Source organism: Dipteris shenzhenensis, chromosome 24, assembly GCF_047967505.1.
Source record: "Dipteris shenzhenensis isolate YYH24624 ecotype China chromosome 24, Dip_SZ_1.0, whole genome shotgun sequence".
Classification (NCBI taxonomy): Eukaryota; Viridiplantae; Streptophyta; class Polypodiopsida; order Gleicheniales; family Dipteridaceae; genus Dipteris; species Dipteris shenzhenensis.
The window spans coordinates 16,377,045-16,402,313 of NC_141619.1; the positions used below are offsets into that span (position 1 = coordinate 16,377,045).

Genomic DNA, 25,269 nt, shown 5'->3' on the forward strand with positions numbered 1-25,269 from the left:
TAGTTGATGCTTAATCGGATAATTGATGTGCAAGTTAATGTCTGTTGATTAGCTTAGGTTAATTAACATGTTAATTAAGTTAATGTCTTTCGATTAGCTTAGGTTAATTTTTTGTCATTAAACCACGACAAATTAATTAACTAATTTTAATTAAAGGAGCGAGTATCCTTTAGGATACTAAGTTAGTTGGCTGGGACACTTTGTAGAAGCTAAAAACAAAGAGTTGCAATACTTCTAGCAAGTAATTAAAGAGGGAAAAAAAAATCTTAGCAAGCATACATTGCTCAAAGACGGAAAGAATTCTGTCGAAAGCTCATCAACGCACTTGGATATAGAGACAAAAGAAACTCAACCACCTGGATTTATAGACAAAAGTACCTCAAATAATCCAATCGCATGCAGAAGCAACTCTTGGTAGTGTTGGTTCTTAGAACAAGGTGAATGATTCAATCATTCATAAGGCCTGCCCAAGATCAAAAAAGTAAACAAAAAGGAATCCGCTGGAAATGATGTGGAGGAAGACTAGAGGAGATAAAGGGGAGAGAGAGAGAGAGAGAGAGAGAGAGAGAGAGAGAGAGAGAGAGAGAGAGAGAGAGAGAGAGAGAGAGAGAGAAAGAGAGATAGAGGGTGTGGGTCCTGGGAGAAAAGATGGAGATCCTATGTAAGAAGACTTGAGGAGATAAAGAAGGGAAGAGAGAGAGAGAGAGAGAGAGAGAGAGAGAGAGAGAGAGAGAAAGTTAGCCACTTTAAAGTCTTCATTGAAGTCCAATGAAGAAGAGCTAGTAGGAAAAATGCACTTCCAAAAAATTCAAGAAATGCGTAATTTCTACTTTTTCAAAATTGCATTGTTGCTAATGCTACCCAGAGGGCAGGCCAAAAAATGGAAAATGCAGAGAAAACGGCGAGACACACCTAGTAGCTGGCCATGAAGAAAAGAATGAGTCGCTCTCTACAATAATAAATCAGTGAGTTGGAACTCTCTGTGGTGACGGGATGATACCAAGGTAGAAATACCTTGGTGCATGAAAGGCAAACATGATCTACCATCTGCTTGAGGCCAAATCATTAGTGACTTACGTCAAAAGAAAATACTACCAACATTGCTTGGCGTCAAAACATTGGGTGAGATCATTGCTTTCCAGAGATTCTATGGTTTCTTGGCATCCATCCATCCTTTTTCCTTGGTAAGGAACTACCCATGAAATAGATGGGTAATATTGCCCTAGACGCAACATTTTGAGTAGGCATTTACTCAGAGGCATTCCGAATCTACAACCTTACTTGAACTTCGAATACATAAAAGACCGATAATTTTTTTTGGCATTGGTTAGACATCGGGATATGGACTCAAGGATGGAGCTCTACGTATGTTACGGAGCGGATGAGATAAACAATCGTGTTAGACATCCTTGCAAATACTCTTGAAGTGGGGCTCCCGGAAGATGGAGAAGCATCTACAAAGATATCTACCTCACCAAACTGCGGATCGCAACTGGTAATTTGGAGTCTAGTCCCGATGGGAGTCGGCTACCCCAACATCAACGATGCAGCTATCCCAGCTATAGTGGGTGAATTCCCAGTCAGTCAGTAAGCTCAACGTACTAGAGACCACATCGTCCCTGCACATAGCAATGCCTCTTCCACTGACTAGTCCTCTAGCAACTCATCCACCCATCCCTGTGTCCATCTGCTCCTAGCTGTAAGGCATCCATCTTCAAAAATGGACTCCAAAATGGTTGCATCTTTCACTGCCATAGCCATGGCAATTGGTCTGTGTATTCAACAATGGCTACAGGTAATGCAATCCATATCTGCCCACTCCATGCCCCATACAATGGCTAATGTCGAGGGTGTGGCTGAGGAAAACAACACAGATGAGGAAGAGGAGTCGGATAAGAAAGACTTGGAGCTACAAATGCAAGCACTTTTGGTACATACAACAACATCAATAGTGGATGAATTCCTTCGACTCGAAAGCAATCGTAGGAGGATTCATGCACACGACCTATGGTACGTGAAGCTAAGCTCCCTACACTTATGGCAGAATTTATTCCCACTATATCGACGAGGACGATGTGAGGTTCGAGGTGGCCATGAAGTTACCTAGGCAGATATACCGTTTCGTTTATGAATTGAGCTTTCACAAAAATAAATCCCCCTCTCCATACCCACACAAGTTTTGAAGGTGGAGAAGAAGGGATGGTGGAGAAGAAGATTACCATTGCACTGCATAGGCTGGGATCGGGGATGAAGCTAATGGATTTGTCTAAACATTATGGGGTGGGAAAGTCTATAGTTGGCTGAGTGGTGTAGCAAATTCGAATTCATGAAAGGATTGAAAAGTCACATCAAGGATTTCATAAGCTGGCCTTGAGAGGCACATCAAGGATTTCATATGCTGGCAGCCTCAAACAGATGCAAGCATGCAAGCAGTGAAGCTTGCAAGGATTCTAGGTGCTTTGAGGGTTTCCCAAATTGCACTGTGCTACTGACAACACGCACATCGAGATTGAGTTGCCTCTAAATGAATGGCACACTCCACGGAGAGACAACAGCCAGAGGTATTCCATGTCCCTCTAGGCTATTGTGGATGCCAACATGCATTTTTTGGACATATTCACTGGATGGGTAGGGTCTGTTAATGATTTGAGACCTCATGAATTCTAGCCTATTGGTATCTCATAGAGGGAGGGCAGATTCTGAATGGCCCTACACATGTCAATGGTGATTTTGAAATCTGGGAGTACATTCTTGCAAATGGAGGCTACATTTCACCAGATGACCTGAGGTTGTTTCATACACTCCTTGACCCAGATTCTGGTGGAAAGGGCTTTCAGATGCTTGAAAACTACTTGGCCATTCCTTAAGAACCGCACTTGGAGGCTGGATGTTAACTTCCTTCCGTAAGTTGTGGCAGCTCGTTGCATCCTCCACAACATTTGCCTGGGATTTGAAGTGGATAATGTTGTGCCTGACCTCAATGTCCAGTTGAACAATGAGGTGGGTGATTATGAGGAGGGAGGTCCTTGCTAGACTACCTAGTACCGGAGTGACTATTGGGATCTATGAGTGTATGACACTCAGTTGTAGGCTCCATGAGACTTGCTTGTGTAAAGCATGGATAAAAATTTTAAGCTCATTGTTTTTCTAGCAATCATTAGCATAAATACAAAGTTTTAGCTGTTTGCTCTCTAGCAAGCATTATAAACTCAATTTGTTCTTTCATTTCGATGCCTATACAATAAAGAAAGCCGCCCTTGAAATCCTGATAAAGTATTAATGAAAGATTAAAAAGAAATGTATAAATGCTTTTTGTGATAACATAAAAAACAAAGCTGCCATTTAATATTAAAAACATCATATGAAACCAATATGTTATAAGTTACAATATAATAAAGAAAGCTTCAACTCGTCCTCTCATGCAACCCAAGTGTTTTTTGCCACAATATAAAAAATAAAGATGACAATCAACAATCATATGAAACCCATATGTCTTTCTAGTAGCTACAATTTGACATAATAACAAACCCAAATCGACATCATATGAAAGTAGCTACAATTGGACATCATAATAACAATAGCTCCAATTCGACATAATAACAGTAGCTGCGATTTGCATGAAATCATTCAAACACAAGAGAAAAAGGCTTCCTTGACACCAACCTATTTCCTACGAGAAGACAAGAATTCGACAATGCAATTCAAAGACTAGCAGACTGTCTCAATCTACTCTTTCCATCGAGTCAAGCTGCTCTTGCTCCATCTACCTCATGGACTCAATCCGCTCATGCTCATGTTTGACATTTGTAATGGAGTAGACACTATCCTTGACCTTCGTGTAAAGCAAGTGGTGAGACCATCTATCTTCATATACATCCACCATCATTTAGAGGAAATCCCTCATTGCAATATAGAGGAGATGTTGCTATCCTCATGAGTTGGAGAAGGTAAAGTATACAAAGACTCACCAAGAATGTTTGTGGAAGTGTGCAAATTTGTTAAACAAGGGTGACAGTCTTGTGTTAGTCATTGTGTGAGGAAGGCCAACATGCAATGTATATGGATCAAGAGGACAAGCAACTTCATGGAGTCATCTACTTCAATTAATATAATACTCTAATTATGGAGTGCATTGTTAAACAAGGGTGACAGACTTGTGTTAGTCATTGTGTGAGGAAGGCCAACATGCAATGCTACCATGTCTCCTAGCAAATCCGAAATTGTGTAATAAGCTTGCTTGATAAAGGCTTTTCCTATTCTGTATATCTGATAAAGCCAAAATCTCACCTGAAGTATCCACTTAGGCATGTGTAGGTGTGTTACCAAGCTATAAATATTCCAAGTACAAAGTTGACCATTTATTTGATCATAATTAAAGAGTTCTTCATTTAATTTTAATTGTGGTCAAAGAGTTCTTTTAAGTGGTCATTGACTTCAGTCAAAGACACTTAACTTCGGTCAAGAAGGCCTGACTTTGGTCAAGGAGACTTGGTTTAGGCCAAGAGGGTTGACTTTAGTCAACCAAGATAATAATAAACCTCGGTTGGAGAGAATTGGTTATAATTAAGGCACCTCATTGTCCAAAGCCCCTCGATTATAGTAAAAGAGGGTAGACCTGAGTCAACTAGAGAATTAATGTTTAGCGTGCACTTTGGTTTGCTTGGTGGGGATGCCCACAGAGACGAGGATTAATATAGAGTTTATTTTTGCATGCAAAAGCTAACAATTAATGGGTACCATGGTGATGTGCTTCATTGAATAGTTACAGGTACCAAGAGGGGTCAAAATGGCCTATTTTTATGGAGCTAAGGAAGAACCTTGCCAAAGCAAAGTGACCATGGGAGTTGGAAGGCCAGAATGACTCAACCCATGACCTGAGTTTAGATAGTAGAGTTAATCTCTCTTGTAATCTGAAATATTCACATATGGAAAATTAGCCTAGAAGCTGCAGATCTTGTACTCTATAAATCTTTCATTTGTGAAATAAAGTACTTATGGCGGGGTCCAACCTGTTGGTTCTAGGCCCTAGTCTGTGTGTTTTGGTGTAGGAAGGAAGGAGAGAGAGAGAGAGGAAAAAATGTCGTTTGATTCCTTTGTAAAGATTGTCTCAATTCTGGGATCGATGATGGCTTGCACTGAAGAAATGATTGGTTAACTGTATTATTGTATTTTGGGTCAGATTCCAAGGTATGTAAGGAGAGCCAGGAATGCCATCCAGTGACCATGACTCAACCAAATGTCGTCGAATTGAAAGAGCCTAGTAGGAGTCATGTCTTCTCTCATTAAACACCTAAGTCCCTGATAGAGAAAGCCAAGCTATCGAGCCTCAAGCCATGAAAAAAGAAAAGGCATAAAGTTGCTCAATAAACAAGCAATCTCCTTCCAGATGATTGCCACATGTGTGTAGTCCCATAAACAATGCCGAATAGTCTCCTCAGTAGAAAGGCAACAAATACAAGCAGTATTTGTCCCATAGACCTCCACTGGTTTGCTGCAATCCCTCCATGAAGAGAGAAAAGAATGAATTTTATGTTCTCGTTCTTGCTTGTTGAAGAGTCTTGTAAGCCAACAAACATGGTAGTGTTGCCTATCAGTCCGAGTTGATATAAGAAGGTTTTCTTGGTTCTCCTATAGTGTCGGATATCATGTGTTATTTATGAGTGTGAGCTAAGTAATTATTTTGGGTCATGTCAGTATCAAAAATATTGTATGCTTTAAATTCTCTCACCATCTAAGGCCTCTATGCATCTAGTACACCAAATTTTCCATGCAGTAAGGCTGGTGATGATCCCCCAATTCGACTTTATAGAAGAAGATTCTGGTTTTGCAAAGAACCAGGTACTGCATCTAGAGTAGTGAGCTGAGAAACCTGTCTAGAAATGAGAATGGCCCTGTCCAAGTCTACTTCCTCATAGAAGATCTAGGGGTGTGACGGTGTGGCCACGGATCCCCAAGTGATGTAACAAGTACCTCTTCTCATCCTATTGAACAAGTGTGCAATGCCTTGGAAGACCCTCTTGGCCATAGTACATATGAAAGTTATGATCAGTCACCTTCTTCCTTTCTTCTTTATTTCTTGTTTTCTTTCTCTTTTGTTTATTTGACATATTTTAGTAAGCATCGGGTTTGCCCAAGAGACTCGAGGGGTCTTTAGAAACCCAGTATATGAATACAACATAATCATATCATATCAGATCTAATACATGAGAGAAATCTGGGCCTATGCCAAAGGTGGAATCTCAAGAGGCGCCCGACGATGAATGAGACTGTGATGATAGGAAACATGTGGTCGATAGATAGAGATAGAGATAGAGATATAGATAGAGAGAGAGAGAGAGAGAGAGAGAGAGAGAGAGAGGGGGGGGGGGGAGAGAGAAAGAGTCTTACTTTGCTTCTATAATGTTTTGCATAAGGTGTAGGACTGAGCAATGTGAAAAAAGATATTTGTTCGGCAATTGATTTTGTTGGAACAAGCCTCTAGAAAGGTGATCTAAATACTATGAATTATGAAGACAAGGAAGAGGCAGAGGAGGAGGGGCAGGATGAGGATGAGGATGAGGAGGAGGAGGAGGAGGAGGAAGAGGAGGAATATCAACAATTTCAAGTGAATGCCTTTCGTATTTGTCACTTCTAGAGTAGGATTTCAAAACATATGGATGAATTTAACAAAGGTCTAAACAGAGACCTTTCAAGGAAAATCTGCTATTTTATGCATTAAAATTGAGTATAATTTCTCCACTCATTCAGGGAGATTTTCTGATGGTCTTATTTTGCAAGCATTGATAATGGTTCACAAGATGCAAACATCTGTATCCCTTTCTTCTTTCAAGGTCCTCCTATTTGAGTATCTCATAGTGGATCATGTGGCCACATTCTGTGTTAGGGTGTTGGCGTTCCTGTCCTCACTGTGTTTTCGTTCAACTTGGCTGTCTTATGTTTTCAATGTATTGAAGCATTTCAACACCTATTTCACCTGGTCATTCCACATTTTCATCTCTAGTCACTACGGTAGGAGGTTCACATTCCACCTACTCAGCCATGCTAAATGTCCTTGTCACCTTGCATAATTCACTTCATCAAGTCTTTGTATCTCTTGATCTTACAAGAGAGGCCTTTAGATCCACTATTACTGGCCGTTGTTATTCAAATACTCACCCCTACATTTCAATCGTCCACCCCCAATGTAGAATATGTATGCAAAAGTGGAGGCCTTCCAATACAGGCCGGCAACTTTATGTTTCCTAGATGGTGGTAAGCCAACGATCTGCAGAGCTGAAGTTCGCTCTATATGCCCATCATCCTTCATCCTTACCATGCTATCTTACCTGGCTACTTTAACACAAGTCTGAAAGGTCCTGCACTTGCATGTGTCAACAAAAAGTCTTGGACGGCAACACACAAACTCTCTCTTTCTCTCTCTCTGAAATACATTTGTGATTATATTTAAAAGAGCAGTCCCCAAGAAAGGGACATGCAGTTACAACATCATAAAATCTCATTATATGACAAGAAAGCAGGATCACACACACACACACAGAGACCCACATGTGTGCGTGTGTGATCGTCTACATGCACGGGATTTATATTATCCTGCTTTCTTGTCAGTAATGAAATCTTCTAACACTGGTAACTACAATCTTCAATGGGTGTTACCCCCCCCAAAAAAAGTGTGTGTGTGTGTGTGGTTTTCTCTATGTGAGTTATCTCAGGTGTGCTGAACAAAATGGACAAATAAGAAATGAAAGTGGAGTTATTCCATGATTGTCCATTTGGAATACAATATGGATTAATATGAAGGCTTACTTAACAGCAGTGCAGTTATGGAACCCTCTGATAGCATCCCTAAGAACTACTTACAAGAGCTTTTGGAAAAATTCCCCATGAATACAAGTGAGGATGTGAGAACAATGCCACATGTTGATCTAAGCGATGAAGATGCAGAGTATGCCATTTACGAGCAAGACGATGATGATAATGAAGATGGTATGTAATATCGGTTGTCACTTTTTGATGAGGAACCCGTTTTATCATGGGACCATTAATCAGCCTACGAAATCTACAAGGGAATTTTTGTTCTATCTTGTGTGTCCGTGGGTGAAAAGGAAAACTTTCTATCAATTCAATCTGAATGAAAAAATGATTAAATATAGTATAGAGAGAGACTTTGGAAAGCACTTTACCTAACATCTAAAGGCATTGTAGTTTGTTGAATATGAGACCATTCATAGAGAAAGCTAAGCTATCGAGCCTCAAGTCATGAAGAAAAGAAAAGGCATAAAGTTGCTCAATAAACAAGCAATCCTCTTCCAGATGATTGCCGCCTACGTGTAGTCCGATAAACAATGCTGAATAGTCTCGTCAGTAGAAATGCAACAAATACAAGTAGTATTTGTCCGAAACATAGAGCTCCACTCGTTTGCTGCAATCCCTCCATGAAGAGAGAAAAGAGTGAATTTTATGTTCCCGTTCTTGTTGAAGAGTCTTGTAAGCCAACAAATATGGTAGTGTTGCCTATCAGTCCGAGATGATATAAGAAGGTTTTCTTGGTGCTCCTATAGTGTCGGATATCATGTGTTATTTATAAGTGTGAGCTAAGTAATTATTTTGGGTCATGTTAGTATCAAACATATTGTATGCTCTAAATTCTCTCACCATCTAAGGCCTCTATGCATCTAGTACACCAAATTTGCCATGTAGTAAGGCTAGTGATGATCCCCCAATCGAACTTTATAGAAGAAGATTCTAGTTTGTGCAAAGAAACAAGTACTGCATCTAGAGTAGTGAGCTGAGAAACCTGTCTACAAATGAGAATGGCCCTATCCAAGTCTGCTTCCTCATAGAAAATCCAGGGGTGTGACGGTGTGGCCACGGATCCCCAAGTGATGTAACAAGTACCTCTTCTCATCCTAGTGAACAAGTATGCAATGCCTTGGAAGACCCTCTTGGCCATAGTACTCTTCGATGCAATGGTGTGCATAAATAGAACTTAAATTATCAATTGACTTAATAAAGCATAGGCGGTGCATATTTGCAATTCAAAATTCAGACTTAATAGGGGAGACATTAGGAAGAAAGACGCTCTGGATGATTGACTGCTCAAATATACCCAAAGTATTCAGTAGCTTTTTTGCTGCTGTATATTTTTTGTAAACATTATGGACTCTCTCTACATCTGACATTCCCTACGATATTATGGCATTTGCAGGAATACACAAGTTGGCTTAATCGATCCACAATTATCAGGTTGCATCATCATATACGGGTTTGTTTTCTTAGTCTTATCCCAGGGAACATTGCAAGAGATATAGACAACATTGAATCCAAGAAATTGGGAATCTTGAAGCGGCTTGACCAGGTTGCAAGCAGTCAGCCCAGATAGCCTCAACTGCTTGTATGTCTTGGTTTGAGTTTGAGGCATGCATTGTGTTTCCAAGAAAATAAGAACATCAAACTATATATGAACCCAAAATTTTGAAGAAAAAGTTAGTTTGGGAAAGGTTACGCATCTGACATCCTTCATTTATGACCAGACATATAAAAGTTATAATCAGTCACCTTCTTCCTTTCTTCTTTATTTCTTGCTTTTTTTCTGTTTTGTTTATTTGACATATTTTAGTAAGCATTGGGTTTGCCCAAGAGACTCGGCGGGTCTTTAGAAACCTAATATAGGAATACAACATAATCATATCATATCAGATCTAATACATGAGAGAAATCTGGGCCTGTGCCAAAGGTGGAAGCTCAAGAGGCACTCGACGATGAGTGAGACTGTAATGACAAGAAACATGTGGTCAATAGATAGAGATAGAGATAGAGAGAGAGAGAGAGAGAGAGACACACACACACACACATAGAGAAAGAGAGAGAGAGACGGGAGGGGGAGAGAGAGAGAGAGAGAGAGAGAGAGAGTCTTACTTTGGTTCTATAATGTTTTGCATAAGGTGAAGGACTGATCAATGTGGAGAAAGATGTTTGTTCGGCAGTTGATTATGTTGGAACAAGCCTCCAGAAAGGTGATCTGAATACTCTGAATTTTGAAGACGAGAAAGAGGAAGAGGAGGAGGATGAGGAGGAGGAGGAGGAGGAGGAGGAGGAAGAGGAGGAATATCAACAGTTTCAGGTGAATGCCACTCGTATTCGTCACTTCTGGAGTAGGATTTCAAAACATATGGATGAATTTAACAAAGGTCTAAATAGAGACCTCTCAAGGCAAATCTGCCAGTTTATGCATTAAAATGGAGTATAATTTTTCCACTCATTCAGGGAGATTTTCTGATGGTCTTATTTTGCAGGAACCAGGCATTGATAATGGTTCACAAGATGCAAACATCTGTACTCCTTTCTTCTTTCAAGGTCCTCCTGTTTGAGTATCTCATAGTGGATCATGTGGCCACATTCTGTGTTAGGGTGTCGGCATTCCTGTCCTCACTATGTTTTCGTTCAACTTGGCTGTCTTATGTTTCCAATGTACTGAAGCATTTCAACCCCTGTTTCACCTAGTCATTCCACATTTTCATCTCTAGTCACTACGGTAGGAGGTTCACATTCCACCTAATCAGCCATGCTAAATGTCCTCGTCACCTTGCACAATTAACTCCATCAAGCCTTTGTATCTCTTGATCTTACAGGAGAGGGCTTTCACTATTACTGGCTGTTGTTATTCAAATACTCACCCCTACATTTCAATCGTCCACCCCCAATGTAGAAGATGTATCCATAAGCGGAGGCCTTACAGTACAGGCTGACAGCTTTATGTTTCCTAGATGGTGGTAAGCTAGTGATCCGCAAAGCTAAAGTCCGCTCTATATGCCCATCATCCTTCATCCTTATCATGCTATCTTACCTAGCTGCCTCAACAGAAGTCCGAAAGATCCTTTTGCATGTGTCAAGAAAAAGTCTTGGAAGGCAATACACAAACTCTCTCTTTCTCTCTCTTTGAAATCCATTTGTGATTATATTTAAAAGAGCAATCCCCAAGAAAGGGACATGCAGTTACTACATCAGAAAATCTCATTATATGACAAGAAAGCAGGATCACACACACACACAGAGACACACATGCGCGTAGGTGTGATTGTCTACATGCGCGGGATTTATATTATCTTGCTTTCTTGCTAGTAAGGAAATCTTCTGACTCTAGTAACTGCAATCTTCAATGGATGTTACCCCCCCAAAAAAAAGAGTGCACGTGTGTGTTTTTCTCTATGTGAGTTGTCTGAGGTGTGCTGAACAAAATGGACAAATAAGAAATGAAAGTGGAGTTATTCCATGATTGTGCGTTTGGAATACAATATGGATTAATGTGAAGCCTTACTTAATAGCAGTGCAGTTATGGAATCCTCTGATAGCATCCCTAAGAACTATTGGGAAAATTCCCCATGAATACAAGTGAGGATGTGAGAACAATGCCACATGTTGATCTAAGCAATGAAGATGCAGAGTATGCCATTTACGAGCAAGACGATGATGACGATGAAGATGGTATGTAATATCAGTTGCCACTTTTTGATGAGGAACCTGTCTTATCATGGGGCCATTAATCAATCTACAAAATCTACAAGGGAAGTTTTGTAATATCCTGTGTGTCCCTGGGTGAAAAGGAAAAATTCTATCAATTCAATCTGAATGAAATAATGAGGATGCCACAAGGATGGATACATGCCTTATACACAATAGGAGGCAACCAGTTGGATGGGATTGAAGTTTTGGTGGCAAAGTGTATGCACTGCATGGTCAGCAGCCTTCTATTATAACTATTAAGCTTGTTCGAGAATACTTGTCACACATAATACCCTGTAGATGTATAAACTTTGATGGCTTGATAAATTAAGAATCAAAGAAAGGAAACAAGGCTAATAGAGCCATGCAATGGACTTCTAATGTTGATACCTATGACGGAAGTAAGCACTTTGAAAGCTGTACAACTTGCATAGGGCTTGCCTCCCATTGTTATGAGTTAGAGAGAGATGATCGTGTGCGATGGACTGCGAGGTGGCACCCATGGAAAGAATTATATGTGCTAACCAAGCAGCTATATAAACGATACTCTCTATAAAAGAAGCTACAGTTTCAGAGAAACTGGTGGTTTTTGGACTGTTATTTTCACAGCATATCGTAAAGTGTGCTTAGTTAAATGTAGATCTCTTGCTTGGATTCTCATCATGCTGTGAATACAACAGTAGCTCTTTCTCAACTTGGAGGTTTAACTCTCGAAGTGTCTTCTTTTGTAGGAGTTGCATCTTCCTCTCTTTTAGTACAATGTCAATATTCTGTTAATGCTTTTGGTGACAATACTCGATCTCATAGGTAGCTTATTTTGAGATTATTTTAGAATTTGTTTGATGAGTCTTAACATCTTGGAATATTGTCAAATGTTTCCAGATCTATTTCCAGCTGGAAGTCCTATCTACATGTGTTGCTACAAGAGTGGTAGAGCAAGCCGTGAGTCTTTTGTGAGATCTAGTGTGAGAAAAGGTGTTTCATGAATACCTCCAGTTCCACTACAGTTTACGATCTGTTCTCAATTTGAAAGCTCCACATATTGCTGCTGGAAATCGAGACTTTTTAAAAAGAGGAAGAGTCATATACATAGCTGCATACTCTAAGGTCGAGGTTTTTTTCTGCATGACTGCCATCGTGCTGTTCATCACACCTAATCATAACGATCCTACACTAAACACTAGTGTAATAAAATTTCCTTTTAGGTATAATTGACCATGTTCTAGTGGGTTTTACCCTACCCCTATGGGACATGGTCACTCCTATCTATTAGAGCTAATGCAAGTAACAAGAAGGCTATGGTCTTCATAACATAAATGAGGCCAAGGAACCATGTCTCTATGTGCCAACCCCTCCCCCCCTTGATCCTTGATGGATCGTAGTTTATTAATAAGGTGTTCAATGGCCACTCTTAAACTTGGTACCACCAACATAAATGGAACAACAAATTCAAGCCCATATGCAAGGCAAATAGAGTATATATTTTTGTAAGTTTATGAGAACTTTTTAGGCCTTTCTATATGCCTACAATATTGCATGCAATATCTATCTCAACCAATTTCATGTGTATTGACTCCTACATAGATTCAATATATATTTGTCATTTAGATTATTCAATCGAGTCATAACATCCTCTTCATTGTTCTCCCTCTTGTATCTCCTAAGGAAGGAATATTTCACTTGATCTCAATTCGAACGTAGCTCACTAGATACTAGTTAAACCATTGATATGCTACCTTGTATAGTGTGCATGGGAAGGACCTCACATGTCCCTCAATGTTGCACCCATTCACTGAAGACACTCTATAAAATCTTCGTAAATGGTTTAAGTGATCCTCATCCTCTATGCCTATAGGTGGCAAAATTTGAGATAGCTCAACCTCCAAAACACATATGACAATAGCTAAGAAACCTCCGAATGTAACACACATTAAATAAGAGAAACTACTAGCACTCTTACCAAATGTGACACCTATCAATTAGGCAAAAACGTTGGTAATGAGATATTGTGTGATATTCTAGAACAACCTTGCCATCAAAATCTCTAGTTACAATACTACATGAGAATGTGCTACAAAGCTCTCTAACAAACATGTCCATGTCTCTTACATCAAATAATAGTTATCCCTCAATCCCCATGATTGGAAAAGCAAACCTTGACACATTCAAGATAGATTTAGAAAAATGGGGAATGATAAGAAAAGAGCCAAGCACCATCCCTTGACACATTCAAGATATATTAAAAATAAGGGGAAATGATAAGAAAAGAGTCAAAACAAATCGTCAACCACTCAAGGATGTTTCTAAGAGTAGATACAAAAAACAAAGAGTGAATATAAAATCCTTAGACCATCTCAAGAAGCAACTGCAATAGGAACATGAACGAAAGGAAATCTTACTTCATGCCACTTGAAATAGGAAAATGAGTTTAAAAACATAAGGCGATAACAAATCAATGTTATCGAATGACACCAACCCTCCATAGAAGTCAACAAGGAGTAGTTAAATGTGATACAAGGATCCAAGGATACATCAGTAGTAAAGGTGAATAAAAATCCATAAGACAAAATGGACCTATCAAGGAAAAAGACATCAAATAATGATCAACAATGATCACTTTAATACAAATATCACAATTCAATACAAAATCTATCTGGATACCAAAGAAGTATGTCTACCAATTTATACCCATTAGATGTAGTAAAGAATCTAACATCCCACAACCCACCAAGATATGTGATAACTTCTACCAAGCCAAGGATCATGGCAAAGTAATGGGTCAAGCAACAAAAAAGGCATGATACAAAGGAGGAGCAAACACCTAATAGGAAGCTACTAGTTAAATTAAACCTCACTAATAAGGAGCACAAATGTTGAAATTTGATCATCAAGGGGGGTGGAGGGCTGTATTTTTTATGAGAATTGGATAGGATTGTGGAGACTTGGGGCCTTGGCACATGTGAGGAAATTGGATGGGAATGGGAGAAAGTGGTCCCATCCATTTTCAAGTATATTTCTATCTGTTTCCCTCCCACCATGTGCTAAGTGTCAAAAGAACTAGGGATGAATTAGGTGGGAGAGATCATATCATGTCTTTAGGAGGTGGGGACAAGGACAAGTGTAACCATTCCATGCTTTCAAGCCTTAAAAAAGTAGGGTCTTGAGGCTATTTGAGTCTTGAAGCCAAGGTCCAGGATGGGGGAAAAAGTATCCATTCCCACTCGAACCCATTCTAGTCCCATCTAGGTGCTAAGCCCCTTGGTTGCCTATTTAATAGGTGAAACCTGTGTATTGATTGTATGGAGCACCTAGGAGCCTTCTCATTACAACATTGATCATCAATATGACATGGATATGTTTAATTCTTATCCTCTCATTGGTGTCTCTTCTATATTTTCACATGAGTTTCTTCCATTGAGCACTCTATCTCCGCATTCTTAGCATGGTATTAGAGCTATTGTAGCTCTCTCTCCTCATTTCTAACATGGTATTAGGCTGTTTACACACCGTCTAAAATTGGCCCCAAAAATCATGTAGCTTGCCCAAACTTAGGCAGCCAAAACCCCTTGTCCAAGGGCTTGGGATTTCTTCTTCAAACATTAAATGCATGTTGAGATGGTGGTGCTTGAACCCACAACTTACTTGCCCAAGATTCACTATGGCATGTGTAAGCACCCTTGCTCGCCAGGAGCCATACTATACAGGCTTAGGCGGGACGACAACTTTGGTTTGTGGTAGCTCTTCTTGCCATTTTTATAGCTCTCCCTTTTTTGTTTCCTAGTGTTTCTCAAGGCTGCTATCATCATCTTATGTCATTTTTCCATGGCTAAATAATCAACCTGCTATTGGGTGCCTGTCTAATGGCATATCTTGTTACTACTGCTTCTCATTTGGAGCTATCTCTTTTAAAGGGGTGCTAGTTCTGTTACTGGCTCTCCACTATGACTGTCAGTCCTTACTATTCCTATGCTGCCTACATTGCCATCTACTTGGCGAAAGCCACTTGGAAGCATTATCTTAATGTTTACATTGTTGCTGCTCTAGAATCAAAGTATCTCTCAAATTCTATAAGATGTTACTCTCTGCTTGATATGTCTTATTGAAGAAGCACCAATCAACTAAAGGTCCGATCGATTGATGATGTTTATAGCCCACAATATTTTTCCCTTTGTAAGCCTTAGATTATTAGTGTTGGTTCAAAAGTATTTCTAGAGGCCTTCATTGGTGTATTTATTAGCTAGAGCTGGTCATTCAGTCTAGTTGGGGGGCATATTGATGTCCCGAATTCAAAAATGCTATTGGCAAATTAAAGCTTGTTGACTGCAAATCCAGTCGAGAGCATGGGTTCCATTCAAAAACATAGACCTTGGAAGGAACCAGCCCTCACTCTCGTTCAAGTGAAGGTTGTAGTAGCTTGTATTCCAAACTTTCTGCCACCATTGACTAAGAGATCAAGGATGGGAATCCATATCGGTTGACTTTTTTGTTTGGATGTAATAAGCGATTTCGGAATCCATATCACTTCAAGTGTTGTTTGGGTGTAAATATTACTATGCAATGCACATAAAGTATCAGACTCCTTTTTGAAATTATTGTGTGATGGTGAAGGGCTTTTTCTATCAATCGAGGGAGATATGTATTGATTTCAGAAATCCTTAGCATTGAATATTAATTCGTTGAAGGCAGAGGGCTGACTAGTTGATGCTTAATCGGATAATTGACGTGCAAGTTAATGTCTTTTGATTAGCTTAGGTTAATTAACATGTTAATTAAGTTAATGTCTTTCGATTAGCTTAGGTTAATTTTTTGTCATTAAAACATGACGAATTAATTAACTAATTTTAATTAAAGGAGCGAGTATCCTTTAGGATACTAAGTTAGTTGGCTAGGACACTTTGTAGAAGCAGAAAACATAGAGTTGCAATACTTCTAGCAAGTAATTAAAGAGGGGAAAAAAATCTTAGCAAGCATACATTGCTCAAAGATGGAAAGAATTATGTCGAAAGCTCATCAGCGCACTTGGATATAGAGACAAAAGAAACTCAGCCACCTAGATTTATAGACAAAAGAACCTCAAATAATCCAATCGCATGCAGAAGCAACTCTTGGCAGTGTTGGTTCTTAGAACAAGGTGAATGATATTGAATCATTCATAAGTCCTTCCCAAGATCAAAAAAGTAAACAAAAAGGAATCGAAAGTCTGGAGGTGATAAAGGGGAGAGAGAGAGAGAGAGAGAGAGAGAGAGAGAGAGAGGGTGTGGGTCCTGGGAGAAAAGATGGAGATCCTATGTAAGAAGACTTGAGGAGATAAAGAAGGGAAGAGAGAGAGAGAGAGAGAGAGAGAGAGATAGAAAGTTAGCCACTTTAGAGTCTTCATTGAAGTCCAATGAAGAAGAGCCAATAGGAAAAATGCACTTCCAAAAAATTCAAGAAATGCCTAATTTTTGCTTTCCCGAAATTGCATCGTTGCTAAGGCTACCCACAGGCCAAAAAATGGCAAATGCAGAGAAAATGGCAACACACACCTAGTAGCTGGCCATGAAGAAAAGAATGAGTCGCTCTCTACAACAACAAATCAGTGAGTTGGAACTCTCTGTGGTGACAGGATGATACCAAGGTAGAAATACCTTGGTGCATGGAAGGCAAACATGATCTGCCAATCTGCTTGAGGCTGAATCATTAGTGACTTACATCAAAAGAAAATACTACTAACATTGCTTGGCGTCAAAACATTGGGTGAGATCATTGCTTTCCAAAGATTCTATGCTTTCCTGGCATCCATCCATCCTTTTACCTTGGTAAGGAACTACCCACGAAACAAATAGGCAATATTGCCCTGAACGTAACATTTTGAGTAGGCATTTACACAGAGGCATTCCGAATCTACAACCTTACTTGAACTTCCAATACATAAAAGATCAATAATTTCTTTTGGCACTGGTTAGACGTCGGGATATGGAGTCAAGGATGGAGCTCTATGTATGTTACGGAGCAGATGAGAGAAACAATTGTGTTAGATGTCCTTGCAAATACTCTTGAAGTGGGGCTCGCCGAAGATGGAGAAGCATCCGCAAAGATATCTACCTCACCAAACTGCGGATCACGATTCGTAATTTGGAGTCTAGTCCCCATGGGAGTCAACTGCGCCAACATCAACGGTGTAGCTATCCAAGCTGAAGTGGGTCAATTCCCAGTCAGTCAGTAAGCTCAATGTACTAGAGACCACATCATCCCTGGACATAGCAATGCCTCTTCCACTGACTAGTCCTCTAGCAACTCATCCATCCATCCCTGCGTCCATCTGCTCCAACCCTGTAAGGCATCCATCTTCATAAATGGACTCTGAAATGGTTGCATCTTTCATTGCCACAGCCCTGGCAATCGGTCTGTGTATTCAACAATGGCTACAGCTAATGCAATCCATATCTACCCACTCCATGCACCATACAATGGCCAATGTCAAGGGTGTGGCTGAGGAAAACAGCACAGACGAGGAAGAGAAGTCAGATAAGGAAGACTTGGAGCTACAAATGCAAGCACTTATGGTACATACAACAACATCAATAGTGGATGAATTCCTTTGACTCGAAAGCAATCATAGGAGGATTAATGCATACGACCTATGGTACGTGAAGCTAAGGTCCCTGCACTTATGGTAGAATTTCTTCCCACTATATCGATGAGGACGATGTGAGGTTCGAGGTGGCCGTGAGGTTACCCAGGTAGATATACTGTTTTGTTTATGAATTGACCTTTCACAAAAAGAAATCCCCCTCTCCATACCCACACAAGTATCGATGGTGGAGAAGAAGGGATGGTGGAGAAGAAGATTAGCATTACATTGCATCGGCTGGGATTGGGGATGAAGCTAATGGATTTGTCTGAACATTATGGGGTGGGAAAGTGTATAGTTGGCTGAGTGGTGTAGCAATTTTGTATTCATGAAAGGATTGAAAAGTCACAACAAGGATTTCATATGCTGGCCTTGAAAGGCACATCAAGGATTTCATATGCTGGCAGCCTCAAACAGATGCAGGCATGCAAGCAGTGAAGTGTGCAAGGATTCCATGTGCTTTGAGGGTTTCCCTAATTGCTGTGGTGCTATTGACAACACACACATCGAGATTGAGTTGCCTCCAAATGAATGGCACACTGCACGGAGTGACAACAGCCAGAGGTATTCCATGTCCCTCTAGGCTATTGTGGATGCCAACATGCATTTTTTGCACATATTCACTGGATGGGCAGGGTCTGTCAATGATTTGAGACCTCAGGAATTCTAGCCTATACCATCTCACAGAGAGAGTGCACATTTTGAATAGCCCTACATATGTCAATGGTGATTTTGAAATTCGTGAGTACATTCTTGCAAATGGAGGCGACATTTCATCGGATGACCTCAGGTTGTTTCATACACTCCTGGACCCAGATTCTGGTGGAAAAGGGCTTTCAGATGCTTGAAAACTACTTGGCCATTCCTTAAAAACCCCGTTCGAAGGCCGCATGCTAACTTCCTTCCACAAGTTGTAGCAGCTTGTTGCATCCTCCACAACATTTGCCTGGAACTTGAAGTGGATAATGTTGTGCCCGACCTCAATGTCTAGTTGAACAATGAGGCAGGTGATTACGAGGAGGGAGGTCCTTGCTAGACTACCTAGTACCGGAGTGACTATTAGGCTCTATGAGTGTATGACACTCAGTTGTAGGCTCCATGAGATTTGCTTGTGTAAAGCATGAATAAAAATTTTAAGCTGTTTGTTTTTCTAGCAATCATTAGCATGAATACAAAGTTTCAGCTTTCTGCTTTCTAGCAAGCATTATAAACTCAATTTGTTCTTTCATTTCTGTGCATATACAATAAAGAAAGCCGCCCTTGAAATCCTCATGAAGTGTTAATGAAAGATTAAAAAGAAATGTACAAATGCTTTTTGTGATAACATAAAAAACAAAGCTGCCATCTAATATTAAAAACATCATATGAAACCAATATGTTATGAGTTACAATATAATAAAGAAAGCTTCAACTCATCATCTCATCAAACCCAAGTGTTTTTTGCCACAACATAAAAAAGAAAGATGACAATCAACAATCATATGGAACCCATATGTCTTTCTAGTAGCTACAATTCGACATAATGACAAACCCAAATTGACATCATATGAAAGTAGTTGCAATTGGACATCATAATAACAATAGCTCCAATTTGACATAATAACAGTAGCTACAATTTGCATGAAATCATTCAAACACAAGAGAAAAAGGCTTCCTTAACCACCAACCTATTTCCTACGAGAAGACAAGGATTCGACAATGCAATTCAAAGACTAGCAGACTATCTCAATCTACTCTTTCCATCGAGTCAAGCTGCTCTCCCTCCATCTACCTCATGGACTCAATCTGCTCATGCTCACGTTTGACATTTGTAATGGAGTACTAGACACTATCCTTGTTGTGTTAGTCATTGTGTGAGGAAGGCCAACATGCAAGGTTACCATGTCTCCTAGCAAATCCGAAATTGTGTAATAAGCCTGCTTGATAAAGGCTTTTCCTTTTCTATATATTTGATAAAGCCAAAATCTCACCTAAAGTATCCACTTAGACATGTGTAGGTGTGTTACCAAGCTGTAAATATTCCAAGTAAAGTACAAAGTTGACCATTTATTTTATCATAATTAAAGAGTTCTTTATTTAGTTTTAATTGTGGTTAAAGAGTTATTTTAAGTGGTCATTGACTTTGGTCAAAGACACTTAACTTCGGTCAAGAAGGCCTGACTTTGGTTAAGGAGACTTGGTTTAGTCCAAGAGGGTTGACTTTAGTCAACCAAGATATTATAACCGCGATTGGAGAGAATTGGTTATAATTAAGGCACCTTGACCATTGGCCAAAGCCCCTTGATAATAGTCAAAGAGGGTAGACCTCGGCTAACCATAGAATTAATGTTTAGCATGCGCTTTGGTTTGCTTGGTGGGGATGCCCACAGAGACAAGGATTAGTCTAGAGTTTATTTTTGCATGCAAAAGCTAACAATTAATGGGTGCCATGGTGGTGTGCTTCATTGAATTGTTGCAGGTACCAAGAGGGGTCAAAATGGCCGATTTTTATGGAGCTAAGGAAGAACCTTACCAAAGCAAAGTGACCATGGGAGTTGGAAGGCCCAAAATGACTCAACCCATGATCTGAGTTTAGATAGTAGCTAGAACTTTGACACTTGGCACTTGCCAAGAGAGTAGAGTTAATCTCTCTTGTAATCTGAAATATTCACATATGGAAAATCAGCCTAGAAGCTACAGATCTTGTACTCTATAAATCTTTCATTTGTGAAATAAAGTACCTATGGCGGGGTCCAGCCTCTTGGTTCTAGGCCCTAGTCTGTGTGTCAAAGTGCAGGAAGGAAGGAGAGAGAGAGAGAGAGAGAGAGAGAGAGAGAGGAAAAAATGTCATTTGATTCCTTTGTAAAGATTGTTGTCTCGATTCTGCGATCGACGAGGACTTGTGCTGAAGAAATGACTGGTCAACTATATTATTGTATTTCGGGTCTGATTCCAAGGTCTGTAAGGAGAGCCAGGAATGCCATCCAGTGACCATGACTCAACCAAATGTCTTCGAACTGAAAGAGCCCAGCAGGAGTCATGTCTTCTCTCATTAAACACCTAAGTCCCCGATTGAGAAAGCCAAGCTATCGAGCCTCAACTCATGAAGAAAAGAAAAGGCATAAAGTTGCTCAATAAACAAGCAATCCCCTTCCAGATGCTTGTTGCCTATGTGCAGTCCCATAAATAATGCTGAATAGTCTCCTCAGCAGAAAGGCAACAAATACAAGTAGTATTTGTTCGAAACATAGACCTCCACTGGTTTGCTGCAATCCCTCCATGAAGAGAGAAAAGAGTGTTTTATGTTCCTGTTCTTGTTGAAGAGTCTTGTAAGCCAACAAACATGGTAGTGTTGCCTATTAGTCTAAGTTGATATAAGAAGGTTTTCTTATTTCTCCTATAGTGTCGGATATCATGTGTTATTTATGAGTGTGAGTTGAGTAATTATTTTGGGTCATGTCAGTATCAAACATATTGTATGCTCTAAATTCTCTCACCATCTAAGGCCTCTATGCATCTAGTACACCAAATTTGCCATGCAGTAAGGCTGGTGATGATCCCCCAATCTGACTTTATAGAAGAAGTTTCTAGTTTGTGCAAAGATAAAGGTACTGCATCTAGAGTCGTGAGCTAAGAAACCTGTCTAGAAATGAGAATGGCCATGTCCAAGTCTGCTTCCTCATAGAAGATCCAGGGGTGTGACAGTATGGCCATGGATCCCCAAGTGATGTAACAAGTACCTCTTCTCATCCTATTGAACAAGTGTGCAATGCCTTAGTAGATCCTCTTGGCCATAGTACTCTTCGATGCAATGGTGTGCATAAATAGAACTTAAATTATCAATTGACTTAATAAAGGATAGGTGGTGCATATTTGCAAATAAAAATTCAGACTTAATAGGGGAGACATTGGGAAGATAGACGCTCTGGATGATTGACTGCTCAAATATACCCAAAGTATTCAGTAGCTTTTTTGTTGCTGTATATTTTTTGTAAACGTTATGGACTCTCTCTGCATCTGACATTCCCTATGATATTATGGCATTTGCAGGAATACATAGGCTAGTTTAATCGATCCACAATCATCATATACGGGTTTGTTTTCTTAGTCTTATCCCAGGGAACATTACAAGAGATATAGAGCAAATTGAATCCAAGAAATTCGGAATCTTGAATCGGCTTGACCAGGTTGCAAGCAGTCAGCCCCAGATAGCCTCAACTGCTGGTATGTCTTGGTTTAAGTTTGAGGCATGCATTCTGTTTCCAAGAAAATAAGAACATCAAACTGTATATGAACCCAAAATTCTGAAGAAAAAGTTGGTTTCGGAAAGGTTACGCAAAAGTCTAAATCAGTTAGTAATTCGGACCATAGAAACATGCATCTGACATCCTTCATTTATGATCAGACATATAAAAGTTATGATCAGTCACCTTCTTCCTTTCTTCTTTATTTCTTTTTTTCTTTCTCTTTTTTTTATTTGACATATTTTAGTAAGCACCGGGTTTGCCCAAGAGACTCGACGGGTCTTTCGAAACCCAGTATAGGAATACAACATAATCATATCATATCAGATCTAATACATGAGAGAAATTTGGGCCTGTGCCAAAGGTGGAAGCTCAAGAGGTGCCCGACGATGAATGAGACTGTGATGACAGGAAACATGTGGTCGAAAGATAGAGATAGAGATAGAGATAGAGATAGAGATAGAGATAGATAGATAGATAGATAGATAAAGAGAGAGAGAGAGAGAGAGAGAGAGAGAGAGTCTTACTTTGGTTCTATAATGTTTTGCATAAGGTGTAGGATTGCACAATGTGGAGAAAGATGTTTGTTCAGCAGTTGATTTTGTTGGAACAAGCCTCCAGAAAGGTGATCTGAATACTATGAATTCTGAAGACGAGGAAGAGGAACAGGAGGAGGAGGAGGAGGAGGATGAGGAGGAGGAGGAGGAGGAAGAGGAGGAATATCAGCAGTTTTAGGTGAATGCCACTCGTATTCATCACTTCTTGAGTAGGATTTCAAAACATATGGATGAATTTAACAAAGGTGTAAACAGAGATGTTTCAAGGCAAATCTGCCAGTTTATGCATTAAAATTGAGTATAATTTCTCCACTCATTCAAGGAGATTTTTTGATGGTCTTATTTTGCAGGAACCAGGCATTGATAATGGTTCACAAGATGCAAACATCTGTATCCCTTTCTTCTTTCAAGGTCCTCCTGTTTGAGTATCTCATAATGGATCATGTGGCCACATTCTGTGTTAGGGTGTTGGCGTTCCTGTCCTCACTGTGTTTTCGTTCAACATGGCTTTCTTATGTTTTCAATGTAATGATGCATTTCAACACCTATTTCACCTTGTCATTCCACATTTTCATCTCTAGTCACTACGGTAGGAGGTTCACATTCCACCTACTCAGCCACACTAAATGTCCTCGTCACCTTGCACAATTCACTCCATCAAGCCTTTGTATCTCTTGATCTTATAGGAGAGGCCTTTAGATCCACTATTATTGGCTGCTGTTATTCAAATACTCACCCCTACATTCAATCGTCCACTGCTAATATAGAATATGTATGCAGAAGTGGAGGCCTTTCAGTACAGGCCGTTAGCTTTATGTTTCCTAGATGGTGGTAAGCTAACGATCTGCAGAGTTGAAGTCCGCTCTATATGCACAAAAAGTCTTGGAAGGAAACACACAAACTCTCTCTTTCTCTCTCTCTGAAATACATTTGTGATTATATTTAAAAGAGGAGTCGCCATGCATGCATGTGTGATTGTCTACATGCACGGGATTTATATTATCCTGCTTTCTTATCAGTAATGAAATCTTCTGACGCTAGTAATTGCAATCCTCAATGGATGTTACCCCCCCCAAAAAATGTGTGTGTGTGTGTGTGTTTCTCTATGTGAGTTATCTGAGGTGTGCTAAACAAAATGGACAAATAAGAAATGAAAGTGGAGTTATTCCATGATTTTCCATTTGGAATACAATATGGATTAATGTGAAGGCTTACTTAATAGCAGTGTAGTTATGGAACCCTCTGACAGCATCCCTAAGAACTACTTACAAGAGCTTTTGGAAAAATTCCCCATGAATACAAGTGAGGATGTGAGAACAATGCCACATGATCTAAGCGATGAAGATGCAGAGTATGCCATTTACGAGCAAGACAATGATGATGATGAAGATGGTATGTAATATCGGTTGTCGCTTTATGATGAGGAACCTGTTTTATCATGGGACCATTAATCAGTCTACCAAATCTACAAGGGAAGTTTTGTACTATCCTGTGTGTCCCTGGGTGAAAAGGAAAATTTTCTATCAATTCAATATGAATGAAATAATGAGGATGCCACAAGGATGGATACATGCCTTGTACACAATAGGAGGCAGCCAGTTGGATGGGATTGAAGTTTTGGTGGCAAAATGTATGCACTGCATGGTTAGTAGCCTTCTATTATAACTATTAAGCTTGTTCGAGAATACTTGTCACACATAATACCGTGTAGATGTATAAACTTTGATGGCTTGATAAAGCAAGAATCAAAGAAAGGAAACAAGGCTAATAAAGCCATGCAATGGACTTCTAATGTTGATACATGTGATGGAAGTAAGCACTTTCAAAGTGGTACAGCTTGCACAGGGCTTGCCTCTCATTGTTATTAGTTAGAGAGATATGATCGTGTGCGATGGACTGCAAGGTGGCACCCATAGAAAGAATTATACGTGCCAACCAAGAAGCTATATGAACATATTCTCTATGAAAGAAGCATGAATACAAGTGAGGATGTGAGAACAATGCCACATGTTGATCTAAGCCATGAAGATGCAGAGTATGCCATTTACGAGCAAGATGATGATGATGATGAAGATGGTATGTAATATCGGTTGTTGCTTTTTGATGAGGAACCCGTTTTATTATGGGACCATTAATCAGTCTACGAAATCTACAAGGGAAGTTTTGTTCTATCCTATGTGTCCCTGGGTGAAAACGAAAACTTTCTATCAATTCAATCTGAATGAAAAAATGAGGATGCCACAAGGATAGATACATGCCTTGTACACAATAGGAGGCAGCCAGTTGGATGGGATTGAAGTTTTGGTGGCAAAGTGTATGCACTGCATGGTCAGCAACCTTCTATTATAACTATTAAGCTTGTTCGAGAATACTTGTC

At 39.8% G+C, this 25,269-nt stretch overlaps 1 protein-coding gene and 1 long non-coding RNA gene across 2 annotated transcripts in view; both read left to right on the forward strand.

The window, feature by feature from the left end:
• Positions 1 to 8,027, forward strand: part of LOC147886282 (transcription factor tau subunit sfc1-like) — a 92,700-nt gene extending 84,673 nt beyond the window's left edge. Inside the window, exons 17-18 of the mRNA XM_087395082.1 lie at positions 6,778 to 6,809; positions 7,819 to 8,027. Coding sequence (XP_087251208.1) covers positions 6,778 to 6,809; positions 7,819 to 7,991 — 205 coding nt within the window. The 3' untranslated portion in view covers positions 7,992 to 8,027. The remainder of the gene's footprint in view (positions 1 to 6,777; positions 6,810 to 7,818) is intronic.
• A 14,983-nt stretch (positions 8,028 to 23,010) lies between these two features.
• Positions 23,011 to 24,651, forward strand: LOC147886283 (uncharacterized). Its single transcript, XR_015543285.1, has 3 exons — positions 23,011 to 23,070; positions 23,243 to 23,282; positions 24,123 to 24,651. It is a non-coding gene; the product is annotated as an uncharacterized LOC147886283 (long non-coding RNA).
• Positions 24,652 to 25,269: the final 618 nt, after the last annotated feature.